At 42.0% G+C, this 12,172-nt stretch overlaps 2 protein-coding genes across 2 annotated transcripts; both read left to right on the top strand.

Annotated features, from left to right (window-relative positions):
- Positions 1 to 405: 405 nt before the first annotated feature.
- LOC115750073 (probable methyltransferase PMT2) lies at positions 406 to 5,913 on the top strand. The gene is made up of 7 exons (XM_030687226.2): positions 406 to 776; positions 1,765 to 2,413; positions 2,564 to 2,774; positions 2,908 to 3,202; positions 4,078 to 4,467; positions 4,991 to 5,068; positions 5,365 to 5,913. The coding sequence occupies exons 2-7, from the start codon at positions 1,772 to 1,774 to the stop codon at positions 5,594 to 5,596; spliced, it is 1,848 nt and encodes a 615-aa protein (XP_030543086.1). The 5' UTR covers positions 406 to 776; positions 1,765 to 1,771; the 3' UTR covers positions 5,597 to 5,913.
- A 1,537-nt stretch (positions 5,914 to 7,450) lies between these two features.
- On the top strand, positions 7,451 to 9,873 carry LOC115750083 (protein PHYTOCHROME KINASE SUBSTRATE 1). Its single transcript, XM_030687237.2, has one exon. The coding sequence runs from the start codon at positions 7,973 to 7,975 to the stop codon at positions 9,488 to 9,490; it is 1,518 nt and encodes a 505-aa protein (XP_030543097.1). The 5' UTR covers positions 7,451 to 7,972; the 3' UTR covers positions 9,491 to 9,873.
- Positions 9,874 to 12,172: the final 2,299 nt, after the last annotated feature.

Raw genomic sequence — 12,172 nt, 5'->3', positions numbered from 1 at the left:
TATATGTTTTAGAAATATTTTTGATTTCGGAGTAGAAATTCATTTTCAGAAATCTCATCGTGCGCACCTAAAAAGCGACCTTTGATAGTCTTTTCATAGTCGATGGTTTTAGGAGTGGTTGGCGACATGTACGATATAACTAGTGTTAATTTCGTCGACCGCGTAAATCGTAATCATCAGACATGCTGATTCGCGGGGGCCTGCCGATCCGCTTCTCTTACTATGGTTTTTCTAGTCCCACCTGTGCAACAATCAATGGTCAAAGCACTGTCCTGCCAGTCTGCGCCCATTAAACATCGGTGGGCCCATCTCTTTCCGAGATTTCGCCGTTCCGCTCTTTCGCTTTGATCTGAACCGTGATATTTCCAATTACATCCTTAAATTTCCTCCTCGTTTTGTTTAACATTATACGATGTATGTAATTTAGCGAGAGAGAGATCTGGTCGGGTCTCGATTCACGTTTCTTCAATCGCCACTTCTCTTTCCGAGAGAGCTACGGCGAACTCGCCGAGTTTACATACGAACACAAGTGTCGTTTCGCACGAACTCTCTCTCTCTCTCTCTCTCTGCGCTCCGGTTTTGTTCATCGAATGAGCGAGACCTAGCTGCTGTTCCCGTGCTCAGCTGCTCCTGATTGCTTCGAAGATCATTCTTTTTGATCCATCTCTGCTTTCGGCCATCGTCATTTTCCTGGTGCCCCTCGAGCAGCAGACAGAGCAAAGATCGAGTTTTGATTCGAGATCCTGGAGCAGCGTTCGTGGGTCTTCATGCGATAGGTGAGAGATCTGACGGTTCGCGCCTTTTTTGGCTTTTTGTGGCCTTCGATTTGAGGTCTGAGTTTTGGGAGATGCTGCCTTGGTCAGCTCCATGAGTTCCGTCTCTTCATTATGGTTATTGTTGGAGTTATGGTCTGCTAAGAAGCCGAAGGACTGTGTTTCCTTTATTAACTTCTGTTTTTCTTCTTTATATCCTGCCGGAGCTCACTTGATGTGAGTGGGCATTTTGATCTTATCGTCGAATCGATGAAAGATCCGATTTTGCAGAATAATTTATTGATTTTGTTGGGAATTAAGCAGAAAGAATAGTTGATAGATGGAACTTAGATTTGGAGGTTCAAGAGTTGTGTGCCGAGGACACCGACACAGGCAAATGCAAATGTGAAAACTACGTTAACTTGTCACTTGGAAATCCGTGCATTTAATATGTTTTTCGGGGTAGCTGTGTGTTTGATTTTTCCTCGTGTATCTCTTGAGAAACTTGCGTTATACTTCAAAGCCATCGCCGCACTGATTGCGTCCTATTCAATTTACTAGCTTATGATGATCAGCTTTACTCTTTCAAATTCTGATTCTTTTTTCTCAATTGTCAATATAACCTAGCATGAATGCTCATCTGTTGATTTTGACTATTCACCACCTTTTCTGTTGAATATGTCTTCTTTTGCCTTGAAGTAGTTGAGGGGAATTGTATTAAAGGAGGAAGCAAACACCAGCATTTGTAGATGGGTTCTAGCTCATTTTCTTACTGAATTCCTCTTAATTGAAAACTAATGCTGCTTTTGTTGTCAGTCGGGGATTCTGGAAAGCCTTTCAGTTTCAGCAGTTTGTTGATACACAAATCAAGCAAGTGATTTCTAATGTAAATGGTGAATATGCCTTATTTAAATTGACTTGTTGCTTGTCACTGCTGAATCCAGTACTCGGAGTTGTGTTCTTCTTTTCTAATTTATGCTGTGTGTAATTTGGATACGTGGCTTTCTTTCAGGTTCTCAATGGCAAAACCAAATTCGGCTGATGGCAGGACTAGAACCTCCATACAAGTAGTTATCTTAGCTGGTTTGTGCTTTTTTTTCTATTTACTGGGTGCCTGGCAACGGAGTGGTTTTGGCAAAGGAGATAGTATAGCTTTGGCAATCACAAAAAGTGGGGCAGACTGTGACGTGGCTTCTAATTTAAATTTTGAAACTCATCATGGTGGCGAATTGGAGACTATCGACGAATCTGAAAAACCCAAGGTTTTTGAGCCATGCAATTCTCACTTCACTGATTACACACCTTGCCAAGATCAAAAACGTGCCATGACCTTTCCGAGGGAGAATATGAACTACCGGGAGAGACATTGTCCTCCTGAGGGAGAGAAGCTGCACTGTCTTATCCCAGCACCCAAGGGTTATGTAACTCCATTCCCCTGGCCAAAGAGTCGGGACTATGTGCCCTATGCAAATGCGCCATACAAAGCTTTGACTGTTGAGAAAGCAATTCAGAACTGGATTCAGTATGAGGGCAACGTATTTAGGTTCCCTGGGGGTGGGACCCAATTTCCTCAAGGAGCAGATAAGTACATAGATCAACTTGCTTCAGTGATACCAATTGATAATGGAACAGTCAGGACTGCGCTTGATACGGGTTGTGGGGTATGTGAAATATAGCTTGAATGTTCTCCCCTCATTCTTCATTTTGTAATTTTATTTCTGTTGCCATTGTAACTTCATCCTTATCTGTCTAATTTTATCATTTCTGTTGTTAGTCTTCGCATTGCTTACGGGATGTCCTTAATTTCCTAGGTCGCAAGCTGGGGTGCATACCTCTGGAGTAGGAAGGTCATTGCCATGTCTTTTGCACCAAGAGATTCACATGAAGCGCAGGTTCAGTTTGCTCTTGAACGGGGTGTACCTGCTGTCATTGGTGTCCTTGGTACAATAAAGATGCCATATCCTTCAAGGTCCTTTGATATGGCTCACTGTTCCCGGTGCCTAATTCCATGGGGGTCCAATGGTGAGATCTTCAAAATTCACTTTGACCTTGTTTTTTTTATTTTTGATTTTTTCAGACAGTGATGGCTTCACAAATGATGTTTGTGCTGTTCCTTTCTCTCTCTCTCTCTCTCTCTCTCTCTCTCTCTCTCTAGATGGAATGTACCTTAAGGAAGTTGATCGAGTTTTGAGACCCGGCGGTTACTGGATTCTTTCGGGTCCTCCAATTAACTGGAGGACCAATTATAAAGCATGGCAACGTCCAAAGGAGGAACTTCAGGAGGAACAGAGGAAGATTGAGCAGGTTGCCAGCCTCCTGTGCTGGGAGAAGAAATATGAAAAGGGTGAAATAGCCATTTGGCAGAAGAGACTAAATGCTGAATCATGCCGTGGTAGGCAAGATGACTCACAAGCTACTTTCTGCAAGTCTGCAGAAGTAGATGATGTGTGGTATGTCCCTAAACGTGACCCTTAATATCATTTTCTCATCATATTTTTTCAGCTGGATGGAATACAAGGATAGTAGAATGCTGATATGAATATTAGAGTGAGGTCAGAAAGAGACTGAAGTCAAATGGTAAGCCATAATGTCAGCACCGTGAAAGGGCTAGAATTCTCTGGCTCGGCAGTTTCATCGTACAATTTAGGCTCTACCTTCCCTTCTATCACGTGCAGGGGACCTGCTTCAGGCTAACTGGTCCCGTCACTTCAATTTTCTGATGATGTCGTCTTGAGTAGGAAGTTGATATGCAATTCCTCTCAATGTCTCTGTTCTATTAAAAAAAAAAAAAGATACTACTTTTACTCCCACTGCCAACTATGGTTTTAATCAGCCATTTGCGGCTCATGGCTTGGATAGGCATTAGCTTACCTACTATAGTAAGATAAGCAAGCTTAAATCAGCTCTTAATGAATCCTCGGGCGTACGCTATCTTGAATCTGGAATTGAATCTGTGTTGGCCTTCCTATTCCAAGCGTTTCCAGCTTAACTAATCATAAATCATAGATTGATCTCCCTTTATCTTTCTTGTATGCACTCTTAGTAAGCTGAAAGCAGTATTGAATGATGAGCGACATCGCTTAAGATTGCCCATTATCATCTTTTTAGATTGCTGAGGGGTTTCAGTTGGGTAAATTTTTAGTGAAAGATATCTGTGCTTTTTCTCCAGCTTATTGGTTTCATTAAGCGGACATATTAGTTGTATACATATGAACACTCCAGCAAGTCTGGTGTTAACTACATGAGCCTGGTTAAAAGACCATATTTTCTGAAGCTCAATCTTCTTTCACTCCCTCATTAGCCCTTTGCTTTCTATGGTTTTTAGGTACAAGAAAATGGAGGCATGCATGACTCTATATCCTGATGTTAACGAGTCAGATGAAGTCACTGGAGGAGAACTGAAGCCGTTTCCAGAGAGGTTATATGCTGTCCCTCCAAGAATTGTCAGTGGATCTGTTTCTGGAGTTTCTGTTGAGACGTATCAGGAAGACAGCAATAAGTGGAAGAGGCATGTGAATGCCTATAAGAAAATCAATAAGCTTCTTGACACTGGAAGGTATCGCAACATTATGGATATGAATGCCGGGTTGGGAGGCTTTGCCGCAGCAATCGAGTCTCCTAAATTGTGGACGATGAATGTTGTGCCCATAATATCTGACAGGAGCACTCTTGGTGTCATCTATGAGCGAGGATTGATTGGCATCTATCATGACTGGTAAAGCATAACAAATCTCTCTCCTGTTTGGTCAATGGCTCTTTACCGCTGATATTTATTGCATATTTCTTCTAGCAGTCCCAGATTTCATTGATCAGTCAGGAAATTTTTGACCGCAGCAATTGCCAATGTCCTTGTTCAACTGTTCAATGTTCTTGATAATGTAATGCTGAAATAAGAAGTAGCTTATATAAGACAATCCAGGTATATAGTGTAGCCAAAGTTGCTCTTGTTAGCACTATAGGTGTTTGGTGTATTTCTTTCTGTAATGTTGCAAGAAGCATCTACTTTATAATAGTTCTGGATTTGATTATTAAGCTATATGGCTGGCCATGTCTCAGTATTGTCTTCAATATCAGGAAGTGTGCTTAGCATATGCCTCGGTCTAAATCCTTAAAATTCTTAACGTTGAGTACTGCACTTGACTATATGCATATCACCTGTTTATTCATTTTTACTCTATTTCGCTGTTTTATTTATCCTTGTTAGTGGTCACTAAAGATTGCTAGGTATATTAATTCAGGTGTGAAGCTTTCTCCACCTATCCAAGGACATACGACCTTATCCATGCCAATGGACTTTTCAGTCTCTACAAGGATAAGTAAGTAGTGTATCCTTGAACTTTTACTTTTCTGCTTTTTATTTAATCCAAATCTTGCAGCAGATGCACTTTGACATTTTCTTAGCCCGTAACACCTCTGACTTTCACAATATACAAATTATCACGTAGATTCACCGCATATTTTTTGTTTTTGAAATTTGGATAAAGTTTTAAATATTAACGGGTGAGCAAAAGGCGACTTTTTTGCTTTTGCTGAAGCATATACAAACTTGCCCTTAAGTTTGTTTTGCGACCATTCCATCCGCTTTTAATGGAATATGTTTGTTGATCTGCAGATGTGATGCCGAGGACATTCTTCTTGAGATGGATCGAATTCTGCGTCCAGAAGGCGCGGTAATAATCCGTGATGAAGTTGACGTGCTTATGAAAGTGAAGAAGATAGTAGGAGGGATGAGGTGGGACGCTAAAATGGTGGACCATGAAGATGGTCCGCTTGTCCCAGAAAAGATTTTGGTTGCTGTGAAGCAGTACTGGGTTGCTGGTGGGAACTCCACATCTTCATGGTAAGTGGCTTTGCAGAAATTCTGGTTCACATTCGAGCTGGTGAAGCATTAATCTTATGATTGGCGAAGTCTGGTGATATGTCCGGCCTGATGGGTTCATGGAGTGGGAGGCATCAGCTCAATATCTGCTGCTCGGTACCTTTACCTAGTATCTAGTTATTGTATAAGACTACGATCATCTTTGTTTTATCTCAATCATTAAATTTTTTTGACTCTGCGGTATGCATAATTGTAACCCAGTAAAAGGAATGCAACGACAGCCTTCTTGTATTATTAAGATGTCATTACAGAGCGGTCATCTTTCTTTTTGGTTATTTGCCAATAGACAGTTTCCTTTTGTCTGATAATAGTGTTGAAAGCTCGAGTGATGACCAAATTAAACTTGAAAGATGCAGAAATCTCAAGGTGCTCCCTAGATGAGTTTAGTTTCAACCAAAAACAATCCATGCAATGTTTGTTCTTTCATGCGAAGATACTTAACGTTTAACGACTGTGTTTGGGGAAAACTTGCAGGTGATTTACTTGATTACTTCAAGCAGACGAACTAGGCACGACTCTGTTAAGCATCCTGTAGTACGTAGGCCCGAGAGATCACTAGACAAATGGTATCCGTCCCTTCTGTCTCGCTCCTTTTGGCCATCTCTTGTGCTTGGAGCAAGAAAGATGTCAAATCTCTCTCTCTCTCTCTCTCTCTCTCTCTCTCTCCATAGCTAAAGGGGGGCATGTTGTTATCTCCATACAAGCCACTAGATAAGTTTTGGGTAAGTGTCGGTTCAGCGTTTGCTGCGGCATCCGTGAAGTCGGTTCTTTTGCTGAGTGATTTGGATAGAACAGTTTGAACTTTTCATGGACATAATGACTTGGACATTATAGACGAGCCCTTGCAATTGGTGAGCCGGGGGACTATAACATGTGGACTGCAACGTCCAATGATTGATTTGTTCTTTGCCTTTGGATTTGTGACCAACCAGTATGACTTCTGGTTTTGAGCTGCAAATTCTTCCGGCTTGATGTCCGGTGACTTAGGTTGACCAATGCACATGTCATGTTACCTGCACCTGGGCAACAATCGGTCCTTGATCTTATCAAACTGCACTAAATATTGCAGTTCAGCATAGTTTCCATCGATGCACGTCAGCCGAAAACCTGGGTTCTTTGTTACTCATCGTGAAGAAAATGATTCTCCTCTCGGTTGAAATATCTAGGAACCATGAATTCTCTTACTCCTTGTTTAGCATACTAATTTCAGATGAGTACCTCGTTCTGGTCTTTTTGTTGCACAAATTTCAACCCCGGCTTCTTGATGCGGCGAATCTAATGGTCGATTTTTTCTTATGTCGTTGCTCGGTATAATATTGTACTTTTGCGCCTTTTGGGAATGATGCGTTGAATGTTGTCGAAGCACTTTTTTAGTGCTATTACTACCTCGTTTAAGTTTCGCTTGGGCCAATCAGATTTGGAATGGATTCTGGTTTGTAAATCCCGTGATCAAACAAGTGAAGAAATCAACATCCCTTGTTGTGAAACCGAACTCAGGTTCAAAGAAAGAGAATTTGCTATGGTGTAGCATTTTCGCCTAGATCACAGCCGCCCTGGGACCGGCAACTTTATCTCAACATCCTCTCTTTGTATGAAGCTTATTCAGAGTAACAAGCTAAGCTAGCTGCCCCAATCAACCTACGCAAGCTCTCTGCCGGTGTCTCCTTACCCCTGGAAATGATAACAAGAGAGCGTGACTCAACTGCATTCTTGTCCTCCATTCCTTTAACATAGCATGCAGGTTTCACCGGTCACAGTCTTGGCTGTTACCGTGCAGGAAAAGAGTCCTCTTCGCCCATCTCAGTTCCACGAAATCCATCTCAGATGGTGAAGGTCGAGTTGACTTTACAAGAGTGAAATGTCATTGACCCTTCCTCCAGTAGAAGCTACAGGAATGTATAAACCTTAGTGGTCCTGACGTTTCTTCCCAATGATATCAATGTCATTTGCGAAATCTGATTTCTTTTTCACTATCTAGGAATTAAGTTGCGTAGGCCCTACCCTTCAAACATTAATCTTTGTGAAGCTGAAACCTACTTTAATAGTAGTTTTTTAAACGAGTCAAGCTAACATGAGAGGAGGTTTAACAGGGGCTCTTCCATTGTTAAGTTTCTTTCTGGGGACCTCTCAAGCTGTCTATTTAAGGATTTCACATGACCTTTTGAATAATATCAAATCTTGTTGATTCCGCATTTCCTGGAGCTCTCAAGATCTGTCCTTTGCATCTTTTTGTTCTCTTCTATCATCCTTTTCCTCCTTGTAGTTTTCCACTCTGAAAGTCTTTTTCTGCTGTCTTTTGCTCTGCTTTTGCGCCTCGAACTCTTTCCCCAATAAGAGCTGAATGGCTATGATTACCTTGACACCATCTTTCAACCCCAATCACCCACAAACATATTCCCTGGAAGACAGCACCAGCAATAACAACAGCGTCCGAGATGCATCTTTTCCTTTGTATCTGAACAACACAGAGGAGAGCTTCATCCACAAGCTAGCTCAGACCAGTGGTCAAAGCCTCAATTTCAAGAAGTTCCATCAGGAGGAGCATCTTTATAAGGAGGAGGATGGAGAAATTGGAGTGTTTGGAGCTGAAAAGTACTTCAATGGAGCGATCTATGAGGAGGGGGAGGAGACTCCAAGAATTGCCAAAATGGGTTCAGGGAATTCCCAATCCCGTTCGCAATATGGCAAGAAGGAAGATCTGCAACCTCATGTGATGACGCAGCCGGTCAAACCGAAATTACAATCAGCCACTCCAAGTGTCCGTTCAGAATCGAGCTGGAACAGCCAGAACGCATTGCTTCAGAGAATCCTGAGAAATCCTTCTCAGCGCAGGGCCAACAAGACAAACAATGGGAAGAGCTTCTTAGCTTCTCTTGGATGCAAATGCTCCTGCTCCGGCAAGAGCTCGGTTGACGTCGATGACCGTGTTGGTGAGATCAGTCTCGGCACGAACACTACTTCCAGTGCACTCCAAGTCAAGCCGAGCAATAAAATGCCAACCTTGGATCCTTGGATGACCGAAGAGATGCAAAAGAAAGAAAACCTGTTCACTCCAAGCTCTCTCAAGCAAGAACCTGTGAATCTGCCAGTTATAAAGACCCATTTCCAGGAGGAGGAAGAGCTGAAGCCCAAGAAGTCACTGGAGGTTTTCGGGTCCCCAGTGTTTGATAAAAGAAAGAACTCATACACCTTAGAGAAGAGGCTCGCGATGCTGACGTGGGATAGCACTAATGCCATTCCAAGAAAGGAGGGACTTTCTGAAGCTTCCGCAAGCTCTGATGGAGCCGGAGCCGGAGCCGGAGCCGGAGCCTACAATAGCGTAGACTGTGAGAGTGATGCTAGTTCAGACTTGTTCGAGATAGAGAGCCTCACAGGGAAAGTGAATTCATATTTCACCAGGCAGGTCTCCGATGCAACCTCAGATTGCATAACCCCCACAACAAGGTATGCGCCGAGCGAAGCCAGCATCGAGTGGAGCGTCGTCACTGCAAGTGCTGCAGATGTCTCGGCCATGTCCGATTATTCAGAAGCCCCCGCTACTAGCCCCTTGAGGACTGCTTTAACTGCCAACAGGACTGGCAGGGGCAGATCAGACGTGCCCGGGTGGCGGCGTTCCGGTATTCTGTTGGGGTGCAAGAGTCAGAAAGCGGTACGAGTAGCCGGAGATGGTTATAGGACTAGCGACAAGTCGCCCCGAACCCAGCGCAGATCCGACGAGTCTGCTCAGGCAGCGAAGTTCCGGGCTGAGGCGAGGCTCATGGGGCTCGAGTCCAAGAACAGACAACACACAGACACCACCGCCTGTTTGGTTCCAGGCTCGCATGTCCCGAGTGGCCCGAAGCTCTTGTACATGCAGTGATCGGCGGGCATCAGGAACGCCTGAATTTCTTCATTTTGCGATGGAACAGTAGTTAAAAAATTCAGAGTTACATGTAATTTGGGTCCATTTACCTGCAATAAATTTTCTCTAGCAACAGAGATCTGAAACTTCAGATGATTGATCATGTTGCTATGGCATGTTTAAAGTTTCACCACTTGTGAAAAACCCTATTCAGGAAAGATTTCAACAATCTTCCATCATGCTCAATTCACAGCTGCTGAAGCAAAGCCTGCAGGGGACATGAGTATGATTTTCAATCAATTCCACAACCACCTCATGAATGTTGTGGACCAAGGTGGTCTTATTTCCCACCTTATTCACATCATTTGCCCACTCAAGTTTCGATTTTTTTTCTTGTTTTTTTGGCCACCCTCTGTGGATTGGTGCAAGAGAAAATGAAGCACAATCTCATCACTCTCTGAGCATTGATCTGTGCTGAATCTTACCGATCTTATAATCAGAAGAGAGATCCTCGTGGGTTTCGAGAAGCCGCAGCGGTTCGAACCAAAAGAAGCACCGATAAATTTCCCGCAATCTTTGTCAACTCATGCTGTTATTCAAGCTAACTTTTTTGGACAGCCTGATCAATGGAATCATGTAAATCGGAGTAATTCCGCTTCATGTCTTTCATCTCTAGCAAATGTCAAAACAAATGTCTCGGTACATCTATCTTCACTATCATAAACGGTATGATTTTCGTAGACACAAACCTCACCTCATTAAATAGTCTCTTTGGGAACATCCCCCCCACCCCCACAAAAAAAAAAAGAGAAGCCAACCCTGAACAAAAGCGGCCATGTGAAGCTGGGGTCAAGAAGCTGTACCCAGAAATTGGAAAAGGCAGAAGGTAGATGACCCCATTAATTTCGACAGAGAGCATAGTATCAATGTCCCTCGGCACTTAGCCAAACAAGAACGTTTCGAAAACAATACGAACTTGCGCGGCGCTTTAATAGATAAATGAGGGAGACTCCGATTGTTCACAGTCAGAAACGGCAAAGTAGCTCTTTCACTCGCACATCATAAGGAATTCGAACAACTTTGTATGTGAAAAAAAAAAAAGCAAGCTGCAATGTTGCGAAAAAATCAACAACCTTTGGGGGTGAGATGCTCTTAGCTGTTATATGAAACCTTTAAATAGAACGAAATTTCAGAGGGGAAAAAGAGGGATAAAAGGTTGGTTAGTTTAAAGAGATCTAGGACCAATTTGACCAAGAATGTGTTGATTCATCACCACCCAAATGAAATGAACGAGACTTGATTATCCTCATTCGACATTCTTCTGATCCCTCTCTCAGCATTAAAGTGACTGCAAAGCATGTCTTTTTTTTTAAGGGACCATCGGATGGAAAGCTTAGACTTTGATTAGGGACAAACTGACCAGTCCTTACTGTAGATTCCCATGAAGCTTATCTGAAACCATTATGGCAGCTCTTGTGGCTGTGCGGGGGAAGAAATAATCTGCCCATGGCATGACCATTATAGTTCCCCAGGACATTTCATGCTTTAGCATATTGGAAAAAATTACCAAAAAAGTCCAAACTTATTGTACTTGTGCCAATTCGATTTTAAATTTTTTTTTTAAAAAAATTTACAGTTGAGTCGTAAACCTTTTGCAATTGTGCCAATTTAGTCCACTTTGCCGGCCGGTTGATGCCGACGTGTCGTCGCCATTGCCGACGTGGACATTTTTTAAATATTCTTTATATATCTTTATTTTTTCCTTATTTTTTATTTTTATTTTTATTTTCTTTCCTACTGCTGTTGTGGCCAATGAGGGCTTCGTGGCCCTTGGACAATGGCCTGCCAGCTCAGCGGCCATCGCCAGCCACAAACAAAAGCAAGAAGGAAGAACAAAAAATAAAAGAAAAATACAAATAATTTAAAAAAAGAAAATATTTAAAAATTAAAATACTATTAAATTATGGCCTTGTCAACACCAGCTGACCAAATAGACTGAATTGGTAAAAAAAAATTTAAGATTGAATTGACACAATTACAATATGTTTAAGATTATTTTGGTAATTATCCCACAAATCATCATATATATCTTGGCGTTTCTAGTTATTTTAAAGACATTTTGAGATGGAAATTGTACTTTAGATGTCGATCGCATCGGCAAGAATGATAGATTTGTTTTGGTCAATTACAAGAGGGATAAGGAAGATTAGTTAACATGCTCAGTCTTCCGGAGGAACTCCTCGTCGGCATTATAAGAAGATGATTTTCTCCAAGCGAAGCAAAAGTTGCGGCAGGCACATCTACTACGAGGCATTTCTGGCGACTCCGGAAGCGCAATATATTTGTTCTTTATGGCTTTATTTATGACTTCATTTGCTTCGCAAAAAAATATTCATTTCTATCGTTGATAAAAATAAATGAGTGAAAAATATTTTCTTCGTTTACGCAATGTTTAGGTGCAAGTAGTTGTCGGTGATCAACATATGTTTTGTTGACTAAATGAGAGCAACACATGCGATTATTTTTAGGAAAATATTTTTCAAATCACTCATTTTTTACGAAACAAACGGAGCTTATGTTTCATCTCCATTTGAAAAATGAGCATTAAAAAGAAGAAATTACCAAAAAAGTCATAAACCATTACACCCCCGCCGATTCGGTCCTAAACCTTTCAATTTGATTAATTGTCCTAAACATTTT

The sequence above is a fragment of the Rhodamnia argentea genome, chromosome 5 (assembly GCF_020921035.1).
Source record: "Rhodamnia argentea isolate NSW1041297 chromosome 5, ASM2092103v1, whole genome shotgun sequence".
NCBI lineage: Eukaryota > Viridiplantae > Streptophyta > Magnoliopsida > Myrtales > Myrtaceae > Rhodamnia > Rhodamnia argentea.
Note: the sequence above shows the minus strand (reverse complement) of the source record. Positions and strands in the feature narration are given on the sequence as shown.

Bases quoted from the DNA above. Each gene is read 5' to 3' on its own strand.
- LOC115750073 (XM_030687226.2), top strand. From the start codon at position 1,772: ATGGCAAAACCAAATTCGGCTGATGGCAGGACTAGAACCTCCATACAA. The intron at 2,414-2,563 runs GTATGTGAAATA...TTAATTTCCTAG, and splicing joins CGCTTGATACGGGTTGTGGG to GTCGCAAGCTGGGGTGCATA. The intron at 5,069-5,364 runs GTAAGTAGTGTA...GTTGATCTGCAG, and splicing joins TTCAGTCTCTACAAGGATAA to ATGTGATGCCGAGGACATTC.
- LOC115750083 (XM_030687237.2), top strand. From the start codon at position 7,973: ATGGCTATGATTACCTTGACACCATCTTTCAACCCCAATCACCCACAA.